The 18,638-nt window shown below is 47.1% G+C and overlaps 1 protein-coding gene across 1 annotated transcript in view; it reads right to left on the bottom strand.

Annotated features, from left to right (window-relative positions):
• Window positions 1–1,506, bottom strand: part of DNAJC11 (DnaJ heat shock protein family (Hsp40) member C11) — a 53,289-nt gene extending 51,783 nt beyond the window's left edge. The window contains exon 1 of the mRNA XM_072977728.2: window positions 1,349–1,506. Within this exon, the coding sequence (XP_072833829.1) occupies window positions 1,349–1,423 (75 nt within the window). The 5' untranslated portion in view covers window positions 1,424–1,506. The remainder of the gene's footprint in view (window positions 1–1,348) is intronic.
• Between the last annotated feature and the right edge of the window lie 17,132 nt (window positions 1,507–18,638).

Raw genomic sequence — 18,638 nt, 5'->3', positions numbered from 1 at the left:
CCTCCCTGGTTATACTGCTTCCTGAACTTCTTCTGCCATATCTTTTACTCTAAATGATTAGCTATAATAACTTGCCAGTTCTCTCTCTCACCCACCCACCCCCGTATGACTTAAGTAGTACTGGCTTTCCACATGTTTTATGATTTCTTGGCCTTTATTCTTTCACTTTAGTGCTTCTTCATTAGTCACCCTCCCCAACCAAGAAAAACTTAACATCCTATGATTAATCAGAGGTTACTGTTTTTTAACAGCAGTCTTTATTAAAGCCTACAATTTTATGTGCTACAGCTGAACAAATAATGCCCTGCACCCTACACTGTGTAGTCTCAAAACTTATTTCCAGTGTTCTCCCCCCAGCTTTTTGCATAAATAAACAGGCACAGCTACTCCAGTATTCCAACTCACAGATTTTTATGTGTTTTATGATCTCACAGAGTCCATCAGGAGGGTGCTTATTACTGTGCCCTACACCCAATTACTTGTCCCACCTTGAGTACACCAATAGAACGGAAAGCTGAATATGCCTGCATTCAGCCGTATGAACCTGTTGTGGCAAAAACCACTGAAAGCTTTGTGTGGCATCTTAAAAACAGGCTTATTGGGCCTTCACAACTTATTGGGCCCACTCGCATCTACTGAAGGCATCTGAGGAAGGAGGCTCTGTAGCCCAGAAAAGCGTCTGTCAAGAGAAACCCATCTGTCTTCAAGGTGCCCAAGGACTCACGCTAACACTTGTGCAAACGCTACTGACTTAACAGATCTACTCTTGCAGACTAGCCTTTGGATTTAGGCTATGACATCTGTACACACATTTACACATATACATATGTCTTTGTTGTTTAGTCGTGTCCGACTCTTCGTGACCCCATAAACCAGAGCACGCCAGGTTCTCCTGTCCTCCACTGCCTCCCGGAGTTGGTTCAAATTCATGTTGGTACATATTTCTACCTATACACAATAAGCAGACACAGAGTTTTACACACACACTATGTATATACATGTGGAAAAAGGAAAGTGAAGAAATGCATATATAAACTCATACACACACGTGTGTGTGAGTGTGACCCATATAGGAATTATAGATCTAGATAGGAGTTTATTATACATATGATAGGATATGGGAGCTAGGGATCTAGATAGGAGTTTTCCATGTATAGGACATATGATCTAGACCTCAGTTGCTCTAACTGGGCCCTTCTCCCCTCCCCCACCCCACCCCCTCAGCGCCTGGCGAGGTCCGCCCTTCCTTCCCTCCTTCCTTCGCCCTCGCCTCCCTCAGAGCCGGCCTGTTCTCCCGGGCGGCTTTCGAGGGAGAGCTCCCTCCCTCCGCCCGACCGCCGGGCCTCACCTCCCGCCGCACGTTCAGCAGCGAGTAGTAGTCCTCGTTGTCCGGCGCCTCATCCCCTGAGGAGGCCGCCGCCATCTTGCCGACCCCTCACCTTGGCGCGCGCATGCGCCAGCCCACATGGCTCCCTCGCCGTCGTCGCGGCCGCTCTAGGAAGCGCGGAGGTTTGCTGCAGCGCCCTCTGCCGGCAAGGCGCAGGAGTCGACTCAAGAGAAAGAAAGGAGGCGATGCGGGTCCCGGAGCCCGGCAAGAAGGGAGGGGAAGAATGCGGCGCGTGCGCACACGCGATCCGGCGGAGCTCGCCGGGGAGGCTGATACGCGTGCGCGGAAGGTGTAGCTCCAAAGAGGACGCGATGTATTGAAAAGACCCTTAAGAAGGAATTAGAGGGCTGGTTGGGAAGTGCGCATGCGCAGTGCCTATCGCCCTGTTGCCTTGGCATTTACAAGGGGAGGGGGCGTTGATGCGAGGCCTCATGAGCAGCTTGGAGTAATAATAATAATAATAATAATAATAATAATAATAATAATAATAATAATAATAATAATAATAATAATAATAATAGCAACAGCAGCCGCAATAATAATAATAATAATAATAATAATAATAATAATAATAATAATAATAATAATAATAATAATAATAATAATAATAATAATAATAATAATAATAATAATAATAATAATAATAATAGCAACAGCAGCCGCACAAGGCACTCAAGGTGTGAGATAGTCCTGCTGCTGCGTCCCCACTATGCCTTCCCTGAGGTGAGAGGGCCCTAAATATGGACATGACAATATTTGTGCATACCCTGTTTCTCCGAAAATAAGACCTAACCTGAAAATAAGCCCTAGTATGATTTTTCAGGATGCTCAAAATATAAGCCCTACCCCAAAAATAAGCCCCAGTTAAGTGAAACCCTGCCCTCCGCCCTTGTGCAGCAACCAGAAGATGACATAACTGTATTTGAATAAATGTCAATTGTTGTCCATGAAAAAATAAAACATCCCCTGAAAAATAAGCCCCACTGCTCTTTTGAAGCAAAAATTAATTTAAGACCCGGTCTTATTTTGGGGAAAACATGTAGAATTATAAGAATGGCTGAGAAACAGAGGAATTGTAGCCCGGCATTTCAGCTTCTGCCTTCCTCGACAGCTCTGGAAGAATTCTGCTGGATTATTAGATTTGCATCCCACACTCGCATTAAAAAAATAAGAGGTCAAGGCAGCTTGGAAAGTTTTTAAAAGAACAGGTAAAGCCAACATTCAGTGAAAGCTTTCATGAAATCCTATAAACCTGCCCCCACCATAAACCTTAGAAAAACTGAGCAAAATACATTTGAAAGCAACAGTTATAAAGGGCACAGATTTTTTAAAATGTGTTTTTATTCTGTTTTTAGAAGCAGTCAGTGTATAAACCGGTCTCCACTTAGAGGAGATTGCATTTCATAACCTAAGGGCCATACTATGAGAAGGGCCTCTCCTGCAGGCTTCTTGATCAGGAATCTAAAACCGTAGATATTTTGAAGGTCAGCACATAAATATGTATGTATATGTGCATTCATAAATGGCTACATGTATAAAAGGCATATATGTACATATACAAATATATGTTTCCATATACAGTACATATATATGCACAGAGGTGCATGTACAGAATAGGAATGCCACAGGACCACCCATATCTGTGAGATCAGAATCCACTGTTTTGCTTATCCATGGTCTGAAACCATTAAATGGAAAAAACTCAGAAATATGTATTTCCATGATGTAAATACCAGAACTGGCCAGTAGAGTGCATCTTTGATATGCAGGTCTTTCATAGAAGATTGCGCTGTAAAAATGTGAGGAACTTTGTCATAAATTAACAATGGTAGAGTACCATGAATGTTAATTAGACGGGCTATTTACAGTAGCTGATGAACTTTTTCTTCTTAGCTTTTCTTTGTAATCAGTTGCAATAGTATGTAAATTATTCCAGACAATGGATGATCACAAGAGCAGAGTAAAGAATCTGTATTAGCTTAGACATTTCTGACTGGAGGAAATCACTTGAAGGTTTGGGCAGAAGCGTCTACTCCATTTGTAGATAACACTCCTTTCTCCCTTTTGATCACATATACAAATCCCAGAGAGACAGCAAGGATCTTCAGACAGACTTGGGAGGCTTTTTGATCCAAATATACAAGAGCAGCAAAGCTGAAGCTTCAGCACAAAGCAATGGAAATCCTTTAGGTTGGGAAATGGGCCAACTGGACTGAGATTTAGCATGCTGCTGTGATGATGATTGCACTCCCGAGATTTGCAGGTTTCTGTTGCTGGAGGTGTGAATTTCTCAGGCTTTCACTCCAAAGAGAAACTGAGGGAGGGAAAAACCCACACATAATTCGCTCTTTCCCCCTCCCACTGAGATTTCTGGTTGTATGAGATGTTTTTTCCCCCCACTCAAGAATTATCGCAGGAAATCTCATAGGCGTTCCTAAAACCCATGGGCCGTTTGTCCTGGAAGAAGCACCAAAATGAACAGGATTGTTACAGTTCCTGCACAGGAGAGTGCTCTTCCTGCACGGGATTCGCCGAAAAGGGTGATGAGCTGAATTTGTCAGTTCCGTGCTTAGCACAGGATGCAAAAAAGCAAACCAAAAATGGGGTCCCATTTTCACAGGAAACTATTGGTGCAAAGAAAAGTCTCAGGTGGAATCTTGGCATGGGCAAGACTCAGAAAATTGTGGAGGACAAGAAAGTTTGGGAGTGCTTGTCACAACCCCGGGCTGGGGTCTGTTTACATATTTGTTGTCTGGTTATATTTGAGGGCTATGCCCAAACAGGTCATCTAGAACCCCCCCTTAGTTTTTGTTTAAAAACTACAGTGATCCTAATATTAATAGTGCATCAATTGCTTATACAGTCAATGATAGATCACGAATATGGGCTGGCTGTTAATGGGATTTGTCTGTACAATTAGTTTGTCTTTTTGGTCAATTCTGTATAAAAGCGATGCATCAGGGAAAAAGGAGAAACAAAGCTTGTGACCAAATTTCTCCCTCCCCAACTCTCCGTTTCTGTAATGTGCTTTTAGTACTTTACAAAAGTTGGGCTTTTTTTTAAAAAAAAAGGATGTTTTCTCCGTTCTTCCAAATTTCTTTTACAAATCTTCGTTGTCCCTCTTGTTAACTGTTCTCTCGGACCTCCATTTATATATTTACTCTTTCCTTATTAAAAGTAGTGTTGTACTATATCTCAGCCCCTAAGGGCCCCCGTAAGTAACACATAACAACAACATTTGTGGCAACACACGCAACAGCAAGACCACACGTGTGTGTCCTGGATTAATACGTACAGCCCAGCTAGTGAGGCTTCTTCCATCCATCGTCGGATCTTGTGATTTATACTGTCTGAATCGCTGCTTCTTGAGTGAAGAAAGTGTGGCATAAATCCACCTCTTAACCACCCGTTGAACACTGGAAATCATATAAATTTCCAAAAGCGGTTAAAGTGTTTTAAGGTGTATCTGTGCTACAAGCATCCCGGATTTATATCAACGTCGCTGTTATGGCTTCCCATACAGACTGCTGGCGATAGATATTTGTTGAGATCTGTAAGTTGGTTGGGAAGAACTCCTCATGGATAAGTGCTTTCTAGATCAGTACAAGATGAGACCAGCCTTCTGTTCCCTGTGGTGGACAGCTGGATGCTTCCAGAAAACCCTGTTGGAGTGCTGGAGTTCAGTCTGGCCCTTCAGAGCATCATCCACTCCCTCCTAGCAACCTGGAGGTGCCTGGTCTTCCCAGGGGGTCTCCCATCCCAATATTGAGCAAGCATAACCCTGCTTACTTTCAGAAGTCTGACAAGAACACATGTGTTCCTGGTGGTAAAGGAACATAAGAAGCTGTCTGAGTCAGATTGAAAATGGCTTTAACAATGCATTAAATAATTTTGTGTGTGTGTGTGTGTGTGTGTGTGTGTGTGTGTGTGTGTGTGTGTGTGTGTGTTATATATGAGCACTGCCTGGAGGTAAGGTTTCCAAAGTCTGGATTTCTGCTCTAAAGGACCAGTTCTCAAATTCTCATACATCCACATCTCACCAGTTCCTTCACCACCATGCTTGGATCCTGCTACGATGGAAATGAAAAACCACTTTTCCAAAGGAGCCCATTCTTAGGTTTAAGGACATTCTGGTATTTGCGGGAAATTAGCGGGCAAGGGTGAAGAAGCATTTAGGAGAAAGTGTCCAAAGGTGTCAGCATGCTGAAGATAGATAATTCATGGCAGGTAAGAAATGTCCCATCACTTTGGCAGGAGGATGTAGGGACTGACAGAGAGGGAACATTAAGAAATTCTTAGGGTCTTGTTGGCCCCACCTAAACTGCTTCTGGGGTGAACTTATCCCTAGACAACGGCCGCTGTCGTGATGAATGCACACTTCTAACTACCAATGCCTTCAAGCTGACAAGGGGGCCAACCCTTGCTAGCTCCAGCGTTGGGATCTCAAAAGAGCAACTACCTTGCACAAAGGCCATGCTTGTGGTTTATTGCAGGAAAACCAACCTGCCCTCAAGGCTGGCAACTCTGCTTTCTGGTGAAACAGTTTCTGGGGTTTTCATCTGCTGGGAAGCTCAGTGGCTTAGACATCTGCCAGAGGTTGGGAGTTTGATTCCTCCCTGAGAGGGGCTGGACTTGATGATCCAGAGGGTCCCTTCCAGCTCTGTAGTTCTAAGGTTCTTATTATTATTATCCCAGACTTTAAAGGAGCTGTCCAGAGTGCTGAAGTCCAGCTGCAAGATGCAGTATATGTTCAGAGCCTTTCACGTTTGTGCTCAACCCAGGGGTGGTGGTGGACTGATCCTGTAAAACCAGAGCCCCTACTAGTCTCCAGTCCCACCACACACTTTTGTGGCACTTTCAAGGCCAACGAGTTCAACTGGGCATCCATTTTCATGGACCACGGCTTGCCTGGATCGGCTTGCTTCAGGAGACATGGGTCGTGGCCTCCGAAAGCTGATGCCAGAAAAAGCCAGACACTCTTTAGTATGCTACAAAACTCTTTGCTTTTTTTGTCTGAGCAAAAAGGTTATGAAAGGAGGCTTGCAACCACACTGGACACCACCCTTTGTGTGTGTGTGTGTGTGTGTGTGTTTGGTTCTTCTGGAGCCTCTGGATCTCCTCCTTCCCCTTCTGTGGCGGAAATCTCACCAACATTTACCCCTCAATTGGTTGGTCAGAGGACTGGAGAGTGAAAAGCCTCCTGCTGGTTTGATCACAACTTCATGAAAGTGGATCTGCACAGGTCCTCCTCTTCCATACTTTCTGTACAAGGTGCAGAGAGGAACCTCGGTCCTTGCATTCAGGCTGGGAAGCTTCTGACTCTCCAGAATTTGGGACCACGGGGGGGGGGGGGCTTCTGATACTTGGCTATGGCTTCTGTCCACTTTTGTCATTCTTGTCAATGATGATAGTCATAGGAGCTGTAGCCCCAGACTTCAGGTTAGCCAAAGCTACATTCAGAATCTCCAGACATTATCGTGGAATTCCCAGTATTTCTCACCCCAACCCATGCTAACTGGGGCTGATGGGAGCTGTTTTCCAGCCTCCGAGCAATCTTCATCCCGATGCCCCTGTTAGCCTGACTTGATGAACTGGCCTTTGGGTTGAGCAAGGGATATTTCTGTCCTAGTAGAATATTAATCAGGAATAGCTACATTGGTCTGTTGCTGGAGGCAGCAAAGCCAAGAAAGAGTAGCCCCTTATAGATTAATGAGCTTTGTCCGGTGGAGGCCATGTCTTCAGAGGCATGGTGTGTGTGACCTTGGTAGGCAGGCGTCTGTACAACAGCAGCAGAAGGAGGGGATTGCAAAATGTGACAGCGCTGCAAAAGGTCCGGCATGGTGATGGTCTTAGAAGTGCTCATTAAAGGTCATTAACTATCTTCACTTGATGGCACGTAGAAGCTCTTCAAGCAGCTATTAAGAGTCACCCGAAGACCATTAGCGGGTGACAATGGCCTCCCGGAGTAACGGATGCGTTGTTGTTATTGCAGGCGCTCAAGTTGGCCTCTAAGTTATGGCGAGCCCGATAGGGTTGTCCAGGTACGTGAGATGTTTAAAGGAGTGATCAACCCCATTGCCATCTGCTCCCTCGTGGGTGACTCAGGATTTGAACCCAGGTTTCGTGAGTCCTGGTCCAAGGCTCTACGCACTTGCTTTAATCCTAACCCTGACCCTCCACCTTTGGACAAGGGCCGTACTCATCTCTGCCAGGAGCCCAGGATCTGCGATGGGTTCTCCACATTTATTAGGTGCCTTGTTCTCTGGGGAGGGAAAGGTTCATTTGTTTCTCTGCGCTGAACACCCTCGAAGAAGGGCCGGTAGTCGTGGGGAGGAGAAAGGGCCTACGTGTTTTGCTACGCACCTGCGGGGTCCAGCTTCTGCCAGAGGCCAGTTGCAGATTTCAGGGGCCCCCCTAGCCTTGCCGAATTGTGCCGGCATGCCCGTGCGTGCCCGTGTGTGATTTTTTTCTCCCTACCAAAAGCCGAGCGGGCAAAACAATTTATACTGCGGCAGCCAAGCGAGGTCTGAAATCCATTATTGCCGGCGCTTATCTTCAAAACAGAAGCCAATTTATCCTAGCTGCTCCCCCACCCGTCTTTCCAGGCGCCTTATGCCGGTGGAGGAAAGGGGGAGCAGAAATTTGGGGGAGTTTGGAAGGGGGACCCAATCCCCTTTCCCTTCACCTGCGCGCTTCCCTCCCAGGGTTACGGAGGGATCTCGGGAGAACAAGAGGAGCCCCAGCCAAGAGTGAGGGGGGGCTGCGAGGTGGGCTCCCCATGTCACTGTGAAATCTAAGCCCTCCTCTATAATTCATAAGGAGAAATTACCTATAATCTTTTTATTATTCTCCTGTCATTGAGTCGAGATGGGGATTTAAGGCTATTTTTGTCACTTTCCTGACTGCTCCGTCTCCGGAACGCTTGGAAAAGCAGGCTGAGTTAAGAAGGGGGGGGAGATGGGGAGGGAGGGGTGGCACGCAAGCCGAAAACTGCTGAAGAGGGACATTTCCAGTTCATCCACGTTGGGAATGTCCTGGATAATGGCTCTGCTCCGAGGCTCAACCGTGTTGGATGGAGAATAATATTGGCTGACAGCAGGCCTTAGATTTAAGCCTCCTATTTTAGGTAGCAAGGAGCGAAAACATAGAGCTCAGAGGGGTTTTAGGGAGAGGCGACCGAGAGCCTCAGCAAGGTTTAATTACAAGCCGGCTCTTGAATTGATTCAAAGATTCAATTACAAACACGCGCCCTGGTTGATATCCTCTATAAGCCGCTTCTCCGTGCAGGGGAGCAGCTGGGGCTGTCTCTGGCCACAAAGACGACCGAGGCACCTTCACAAATTGACATCGGCATAAGCTTTCGGAGGCTGCAGCCCAGTTCCTCAGGTGGATGGTAGCCACGGACCATGAAGGCTTTCCCCCCGATAAAGGGTATTAATCTTTCCGGTGCCATAAGACTCTTGGTGGCTTCTCTCTCCGCACTGGCTATCACAAAAGATACAGACTGGAAATCCTGTGTGCAATGTTTTAAGGCAGGGTTTGTTAAGGTGTGGCTTATGATGTGGGCAAAAGTTGATGGCCAGCACAAGGCACCTGTTGTCCTTGGAGCAGCCTGAACGGAGAGCACAGGGCCTTGGAGGGCCCATCTCTTGCCAGTTCCAATGGACCTTCCATCCAGAGGTGAAAGGAGATGTCACTCCAAAGAAACAGCAGAGCACAGGGGCACGAGAGACGACAGCTAGTTCCACCCACCAGCCCAGCCCTGCAGGAACTTCCAGGACCTTCAAGTAAGAGATATACGCAGTACAGATACCCACGAGGGCTGAGGATCGGGGTGACAAGGGAATTCGGAGAAAGAAACTCATCTCTTGGACGATGCACGGATCTGTGGGATACAAGTTGGGGAGTTTCATTTATGGTTCATTTTCAGAAGCTGGCCAAACGGTCCCATCCCAAGAGATGACTTCTGCATTGTATCGAAACACTTTGATAAAATACATAAGTATTTGAGGTGGTGGTTTCCTTTCCCACATTGTGATTTTAGAAAGACAATCTTTGGCGAATAGCTGAAGAAAGAGGCAGAGATGAAAGTCCAGTGGTTTGGAGGATCGCCATGGCGATGCCCCAGCTCCCCCATAAGGCTGATAAGCAGAGTAGCCCCCCCCCCCCGTTCCCTTGCCGGTCAGGGCCAGGAGGGTGGAATCCTGCCCAGAAAGAAGGCACAAACACTTCCCTGTGCTTCCCTACCCTCAGAACCACATATACATGCACACACATACACATTCTTTCTCAGATGCAATTAAACAACATGACTGCATAGCAGAAACACAAAGAGAACATGGCTTGGTTGCTCTAGGAAACAGAGCATTTATATATATATATATTTAAAAAGGGAATAAACCTATAGCTGGGAGTGGAAAGCTTAAAGTGAGTTGGCAAAGAAGCTTCATTCCAGCAGACTTCCAGTGGCCTTGGGTTGTGTGATCACCTCTGAAGAATCAGGAAAGAGCGAATGGAAGATATTTGGCTTATGTACTGTGTATACTTGTGTGTGTGTAGGCCTTGTGTGTGTGTGTGTGTGGTTGGTCAGCCATGTTGATCTATTGAACAAAAGCAAAGGGTCTTGTGGCACCTGAAGGACAAGCAAGCAATGGATTTAAAATTAATGTTTTAATGGATCTTAATGAGGGTGAGGTTGGGAGTTAAGGTCCACTGCTGTCAAAACTCTTCTGCGTCCGGTGTATCACTGGAGTGGATTTAAAAAAGAGAGAGAGAGAAGCTTAAAAGTTGGGTTGCTGTGCTCCCCCCTCCCAAAAAAAGAAGGGAGACTGTTATTGTTTTTACTCCTCCTGCTGCTATGATAACAGTGAGGGGGATGCTGGTGATAATTATCACACCTTTGGAAAAAAGGACTGAAATTCAGGCACTGTGCCAAATGTCTCCGTGTTGATTCATCAGCTGGGATAGGAATTGACAGTTATAATTATGATGATGATTACTGGAGAGTAGCGATAGGATGGCTGCATGCCCTCTTTGGGGCCCAGAGGACAGTCCTGCTTTGCCGCTCGAGAAGATGCTCTGGAATGTTGCTTAAATTGTTAACATCTGTACCAATAACGTTAGGCAAAGCGGTGTCTTCTTTGATCCTCCTTTTTGTCAATAGGTCAGCAGCCGCCCTTGGCGTCAGCGGTAGGCTTTGCATGGCAGAATTCTCTGCTTTAAGGTGTGGAAGCAAGGGAGTCCGGCTTACACACACACACAAACACAGAGGCAGTGCCCCGCAAGGCTGCCTTTTCTTTGGCGTGGCTCCCACCCCAGCTGGCTCGGGCATTTTGGCTCCGGAATCTTGCTGAAACGGATCAGCTCAGGCACACGCACGAGGGCCATTGTGCTGCCTTGCCGGATAAAAAGCCAGCCGGGAGAAAGACCAATGTGCAGGCAAGCCCGGGTCTGGCTGGGGGCAGGCTCCTCTCACAGCTGGGTAGGCTGATAAGGAGACAAACACACCTTCCTTTCCGCTCAGCCTTGCATGGATTTCCTCCCCCCCCGGGCTTGCGCCAGGCAAGGCCACACGGTGCCAAGAGAAAAGCCGGCATTTCACTCGGGGAGGGGGAAAAACAACAACAACCCATCCATTTCCTCCTGCCTTCTCTTGAGACAGTGTGTCAGTCCACAAACCCCGGTATTCCCTTGTTCCAGGAAGGAGGGATGTGCCAATCTCTAACTGTTGCACACTCTCATTCCCATCCGTTCTAGCAAGCCTGGCTCATGAGACCTGATTCTCTCTCTCTCTCTCTCTCTCTCTCTCTCTCTCTCTCTCTCTCTCTCTCTCTGTCTGCTTGCTTAAGTGTCTCTCTGCCTGCCTGCCTACCTTTTCTTGCCTGTTTTAAATGCCCATCTTCTGCTTTCACTAACAACTGATCTCCTTTTCGCTTTACCCAACTTCCTTCAGGTCCTCCTGCCAAGCTACTGTTGGCTGCTCTTATTTGGTCATCGCATTCGAGGCCCCAAGACGTGTAAAACCACCAACGTGGGGTGGCACAGGGGGACGGTGGCTCGGTGCGACAGTGATCCTTTCCCTCTCCTCCTTGCCCTCGCTATGTTTTACAAGCGGCCATTGCGACCGATCCATTCCCCCTCTCTTCCATCTTCTCCTGAGCTTATGTTTTATGAGCTTTCTTGGCCAGTCACATCCTTGTCTCCTTCTTCTTCCTCCTCCTCCTCCTCAGGGAAAGTCCACACAAGAGCCTTAAGAAGAGGGAGGGTCAGTGCAGTGACCAGTGACGTGTCCTGGAAGCAAAAACCTGGACACGCTCTCCTCTGGGTCATTTGGTGCCCGACATAGATTCTTAGCAACCTCCTAGTTAACAGGAGCCCCTAAGCAAGATGCAACGACCAACCTGTGTTTAGCTTCATCTTGCTTTCCATAACCCACACATGGGCTCCACACAAATTCCCGTGCAGACGGACCTCTGGGATTTGGCAGTATCCTCCCCTCCTTCTCTGACAGGGCGATGTGTAAATGGGGCAATTGCTTGTTTGTATTCCCCACAGTCTCCAAATGGACAATCATGCCTTGGTTATAAAGATAATTTCTCCGAATGAAACCGCCAATAAGAAATGGGTCCCTCGGGCCGCCAGGAAGGGTTTACGCAAAATGTTGTTCAAACATTTGGGAAGGAGGAAGGAAGGATCTGAGCCGGGGATGTAAGGTCCGGCAGGCCACTCTGGGCAACGAGTACAGGTCGTGCATACGGGACTTCATGGGCAAGAGGGTGGTCCCCCTTCTAGGGGAGCCGCTAGCCTAATGGAAGAAAGAGCGGTCCTTTGCAACACCGTTGGGAGGGGAGCGGGCATCCGTGTTAGAAGCTTCTTGGAGTTGTCAGAGTTACGCTAGGAAGTAAATCAGTGCTAGGGCATCCACTCCCGGCTAATGGCTCCTCTGGGATTTCTTTATGTAATTTAATGTTTGCCAGAAATGTGTATGCAAACTTCAGAATTCTAGTTCTAGTGCAGGATTGTAAAAATGGCTTTCACGGGGGTCTCTATGTACGCACTTGGTTTCTGGAGAAGGAGAAAACGCCGAAGGGGACGTTGACTTGCTTGCTTGTTTATTTATCCTCTTCGTCCCCGCATAAGGGATTTGAGGCAGTTCATAGCATTTAAAAACAAGCCGAAAAAACGCAATAAATAAATCATGGAAAAGAATAAACAAGAATTAAGACCTATTAAAACATCATCAAAATAGAGATAAATGTTAAAACACAGGGGTTACCACCCACCATCCCATCAAACGTCCAAATTTACAGGCCAGTTCCTTGCTTTAAAAGGAATGTTTTGGGCTCCAGACAAGAAGGAGGCCAAGTGACCCTCTCGTCCCGAGGAAGGCATTGCCAGATGAATCTGTGGAGGTGGTGGGATCGAAAGAAGGATCTCCCTACTTCCTCTTAACCTCTTTGGAGCGTGCATGGAGAAATGTGGTCTTTCCTACAGTCCATAGCCAAGTGGTAGAGGACAAAATCAATCAAAATAAGTGGAACTCTTCTTTCTGCAGCCCATCCTACATGTTGTTGTTGGTTAAAATCTGAAAAAATCATGTAACTTCGCATCCGTAGCACAAAAACATACGTCTTGTGAACGGCAGTTTCTGAGCACGTGAGATGTTTCCCCAGGTTCTCCTGGCGTTGCTTGGGCAATTGGGTGGCATTCGACTGTTTATTTCTTTATCTGAACTATATCCGCCCCACCTTTCTCCTTAAAAAAGAACCCAAGGTAGATGGAGACAACAGACATTTGCCCGGCTTTTCTCAGCTGTCGACACGTCTGGTGAAAACCTTCCGAGTTCATCCTAGAAAGAGCAACCCATCAAGGTGCGTGACTCATGCTGTAAAATCACAACGGGAGTCTTTACAGAAGTCTTGTGGTCTCTCCCCCCCCCTTTAAAAAATGCCTTTAAAATGTGAACATCGCTTCTTTATTTATAACCGAGGTAGGCATTCTAATTATAACTCAGAAATCCAGACTTAAATGTGAGAAATAAATTCAATCGCTCAGCGGAGAAGAAACACAATTAAAAATACTGTGGGGTTTTTTTTGGGGGGGCGGTGGAGGTATGAACGAGGAAAAAAAATATATATGAGCAAAACCTGTGAAAAACAGGGACAACTGTTTACTTCTACAGCTCGAATGCGGCATATTCCCAGGACTCTGAACAAATGGTTAGATGTGAAAAAGAGATTATATTTTATGGGAAAGGTTTCAATAACCAGTCTTTCTCGGTAAAGCCAGTACACTGGAGGGTTGTCATGGGCTCTGAAGAAATAGTACATTTCTCCTGATAACCCTAACAGAAAATCAATAGTCTCTTCTCTGTGTGGGAAGAGGCGTACGCTCCATGGTCATGCCAGCAAACAGGGCCAAAGTAGAACTCCACCAAAATGGGCCATTCAGATGAGAGACAACACAGGCAAAAGAAAATTCAGAACCGATGGAGGTCCCCCCCCCCAGTTCCATTTGGCTTTAGAAGCTAAGCAGGGCCATTTCTGCTTAGGATGTGGATGAGAAACACAGGTGCACACACCCAAAGGCCAGGACATTTTCAGCTAGGGTTAGGAAGAAGGAGAGGGCTCAGGCTAGAAAACAATCCAGGCTGAATCTCTACAGACCAGAGTTGACGATGCTGAGCTATATGGACCAAAGATCTGACTCATTCGAAAACAGCTCCCTAGTTCCTATGAATGTGCAACTCCCCTGTTCTCCATTCAGCACACCTCAGGACTTTTCGGTGCTTGTCCGCTGTCCATGCTTTCCTCAACTATGGTCAAACAGCTGAAGCAGGATTCAGGGTTTTCCCACCACCACCCCCAAAATGTTTTAGATCTCCATCCTTCTCAGCCTCAGCCAATGGGTCAGGAAGGACGAGAACATTATTCCGAAACATCTGGAGGGCACTTAGTTGTGGTATGTTGGTCTCAAAGCACAGTCCCATTACATATTTAAATGGGATTTTTGGAAACCAGCAGGATCTCCCTTTCTTTCCATATACCTCTGATAACGGCCCATAAACGCTGAGTAGATGGAACATCTATGCCTAGGAACCGTAGCATCGAAAGCCAGCAAGGGGCAAATGACAGCAGGTTAAAAAGAAACCACTTCAATCGTTCCTGCTGCTGATTTCCTTTCAAACAGAAGCTCAGTTCATGCCTTCCACAATCCTGCCTCTGGTTTCTTACTAGAGCAGCCAGGCAGAGGAGAGTCCTGGGAGTTTAAGAGCCGGACAGCGGTGGAAGTCTGGTCTTCTGGAGAAGAAATGCCTGCAAGCCAGACCGGGTGGCCAGAAGGCTATGCGTCAGGCGCTTTCTTTCCCCACATGGAGAGAAAGACCTCCCTTGCTAATGGCCTCAGATCAATAAGGGAAAGTTTCAAGACGAGACCGAAGACTATAAGAAAAATGCTAGCAAACCTAGAAAAGGGTGGTGCAGATCCTGTCCTCAAGAAGGGCATTCGCAAATTTCACGGGCTCCCATGTTGTCACGTGAACTGTGAATAGATAGAAACATCCCTGAGTCTAAAGGGGGAACTTTAAAGAGATTTAAGAGAAATAAACTACCAGCAGGAATGGGATTTTCAGAGTTTTGGAGGGGCCTACAAATAATTCTCCAGTCTTAGAGTTCTACCTGACAGACAGACAGATACCTAAGTGTGGCTCGCCTGGAGGAAAGGCCTAGACTGAAAGGCTTTGAGGCCTAGCTAGGCCGAGCTCCACCTTGTTTCTGCTTCAGCAGAGCAGGGAGCAGGAAGCTTGAGCAGATCTAGGCCTTAGCTGTGCCTTAAAAGCATTCCAAATGTGCCACATTTGTGTTTCTAATGTGTCTGTCCGCGAGGTATAAATCTCAGAGAAAATTGTATGATTTGTAGTCCAAAAAATAAATAAATAAATAAAATCCCATCCCCAACTCCCTGAATCTCCTGAGCAACATGACTAGAACAGCAGGAAAAATTGAGGCAGTTCATAAACCAAAACCCGAACATTTGTAAAAGTTGGTTAAAAACAAACAGGCAAAACCTGTCAAAAAAAGAGAAAACATTGTTACTTCAGGCTGTGTCATCCCTGGTTTCACTGTTACTCTCTCTCTCTCTCTCTCTCTCTCTCTCTCTCTCTCTCTCTCTCTCTGTGTGTGTGTGTGTGTGTGTGTGTGTGTGTGTGTGTGTGTGTGTGTGTGTGTTTTCCTGGTCTATTTAACTGAAATGATCCAGAAAACCTCAGCTGTACTCAGCTTACACATTTTGCCTTGGAAACTGTGGAATCAGCAAAGCCTGCCAAAAGGTCACCAAAAAAACGAGACACCATCATTTCCTTCCTTTCATGCATTTATCACTCCTCTGCATTTCAAGCTACAGAATATTTTCCCCTGAAGATCTGCTGGCACTAAAGGCAACAGAAAGACACACTTGGCTAGCCGCCGGCAACATAAAAGCGTATTGGAACAGCCCTCGGCGTTGCCCTGCTCCACATCCGTCCCCGCTGGTCCACGGAGGCCAGCCATATTGACTCCGACTAGCCATGACGGGGGTCAATGGCATTACTGGCTCTGTTTAAGTCTGGGTTTGGAGATCAGCAGTTTGCCGTAGCCAAGCCGGGAAGATTACAGGCAGCAAATCAGGAGAAAAGAAATGAAGGGCATCTGATGGACAGTTTTCCACGCTTCCCATAGTTTCCAAATTGGCTTTTTTCGGTTCATGATTGGCTGTCAGGAGATCGATACAGGCTTTGTTTTTGCAAGTCTGAAATCCCAGACACAAAGCCATTGATTTGGGATCCGTTTACAGGTTTCAAGACAAAGCTTCCAGAAACTGGCCTCTCAGGGACCGGAGGTTGGAGACGGCTCGCTCCGGTTCTGAGTTTCCACGGGGCTCCTCCCTGGCCCTGATTTCTCCTTTGCGAAGGAACCGTGGGGCCAAGAGAGCCACCCGTGCAGGTGTTTGTGTGCGTGTGTGTGAGAGAGAACACGTTAGCAACTCAGCCCAAGGTGTGGGGCTGAACATGCAAGGCTGTGTCAGGGAGGCAAAGCCGGCGAAGCTGGCCACAGATGAGCCAACAAAGCCCCGAGCCGGTGGGGAAGAAAGCCGATAAACCCTGCCGTGTCCTGCCTGCGTGTAGGTAATGCAATCAGTGTCTTGTTTTTAATGAGAATTGGAATTTACATTATTCATGGCTTGATGCATTTGCTCGGGAGAGCCGAGCCTCTCCTCTCCGTGAATCTCTCGTGGTTTTTACAGAATGTCAGCCCTCCTGTTCTTTCTCTCTCTCTCCCCCCCCCACGCCCAATATCTTTATTTTGGAAAAAGGAAAGGGGAAAAAAGCAAGTAAGGAGAGCGCCAGTGCAGCGGTTCGTGTGCTGGACATAGATGTGGGAGATGTAAATCCCTCTCTCCACTGAGCTATGAAGTTCACCTGGAACCAGTCCTCCTCCTCCTTTATTTTATTTTTTTAAACTTAGGCCCACCTAATCTCACCAAAAGACTACTAGGAGGAGAAAGCGGGAGGAAAAAATCCCCCATGAGCATAAAACTATAAACTCACTGGAGGAAAACCAGGGTTGAAATGTGATCAGTGTGTCCACGTAGATGCCTTTTCCTGGTGAGTGGTCCTAATCCGACCAGATAGGCGGGATATAAAATAAAATAAATAAATAAAATAAATATAAATGAAGGAGACCTTCTACACTCCGGCGATCACTCTCAGAGCATTCTTTCGAGATGTCCACACTCAACAAATGAATGGTTTTAAAGCCACCATCTCTTGGTTAGGCAAAAATATTAAAACTGCCATGGAGGTGGCGACTGACATTTTATTCACGGACCTACAGCTTAAGCGGATGAGAATAATGCAGATGGTTGTTTCGAGAGCATGTGCCTTTGTCACTTCCCTCCCCTTCTGTCCTCACAACAGCCCAGTGAGGTAGGTTAGGTGGCAAGACCATTTCTTGCCCACGGAGTGCCACGCGTTTGTGTCTGGCCTTCCCGTGGCCACCATCTCTACTTTCCACCGCCAGGAACACTCAGTTCCCTGAGCAGCACTGATCCCGGCAGCCTCCTCAGAGGTGGAAACATCCAAGCTGGACGGAACCATCCTTCCCAAATTAAAGTGCTTTTGACTTGATGGAGAGCTTGGTTTCACCTCGGTTTCAGCCAAGCCCTTGGTTTCAGCAAAGTGGGAAAGCCCTCGCGTCTGGCCGGATCAGGCCCTGGCTGGCTTCCTTCTCTTGTTCTCGCACAAAAATGGTGGGAAGGCTGGGTGCCAATTCTCAGCGCCAGGCTCTCTCTAAAGAGGCCTGGGCGGCAAGATTTCGCCTGGGCCAAGACAGGATGATACGCCTGTTTGTTTTCATTCTTCGAGTCTTTTATTTTATTTTCTCTCTCTTTTTTTTGAGACCGGTCTTATGAAAGGGGCCCCTCCATCAGCAGTCAGTACCGGCTGGCTGCCACCAAGGGAGAGAAGAACTCTGGTTTTGGAAAAGCTTCTTGACTTCCCTTCTCTTCCTTCTCCCTTTCTCTTTTCCATCGTGCCTCATACAGACGGCAAGCCTGCCGGCACGAACTGTCTTTTTACATACAGCCCTCTGGAAGGCTTCTTGGCCGAGGAGTGAGAACGACAGCCAGCATGCTTGCCAGGAGTGGCGGCGGCGGCAGTGACGCATCAAGAACGGAGTGTTTTTCCCCACTACGACTCTGGACCGGCCAACTCCCAAGTTTTCTTGTACAGGGTGGTGAAATAGGAACATCTCCTTCTATTTCCAATTTCTCAGTCCTTGCATAGCGTGTGTGCACGCGCGTGTGTGCGTGCGTGCATGTGCGAGTGTGCACACACACATACTCTCCCAACAATAAATTTAGGAGGGAGCTCAGTCATTACCCATACTTCCCAGCCTTCCGGGGGTGGGGTGGAACCTGAGATTTTAGGATCAACTGCCTTAATTGAGGCATGTCGTAGCATCTTGTTGGCAAGCGCTGGGCTAACTCCCATCCTAGTGCAGCGTAACTGTATCTCTTACTTGCTTCTGTAGTACTGGCGTGAGTGAACACACTACCGTATTTTTCCATGTATAAGACTATACTTTTGTCTAAAATCTTTAGACTAAAACTTGAGGGTCATCTTATGCACAGAAGTAAGAACAAAAACAAGTGGAGGGGAAAGCAGGGATCAAAGCGATCCTGCGGCGCTTTGATCCCTTTCCCCCTACACTTGCTA

Source organism: Pogona vitticeps, chromosome 7, assembly GCF_051106095.1.
Source record: "Pogona vitticeps strain Pit_001003342236 chromosome 7, PviZW2.1, whole genome shotgun sequence".
Classification (NCBI taxonomy): Eukaryota; Metazoa; Chordata; class Lepidosauria; order Squamata; family Agamidae; genus Pogona; species Pogona vitticeps.
This window is presented reverse-complemented; position numbering and strand designations above follow the sequence as displayed.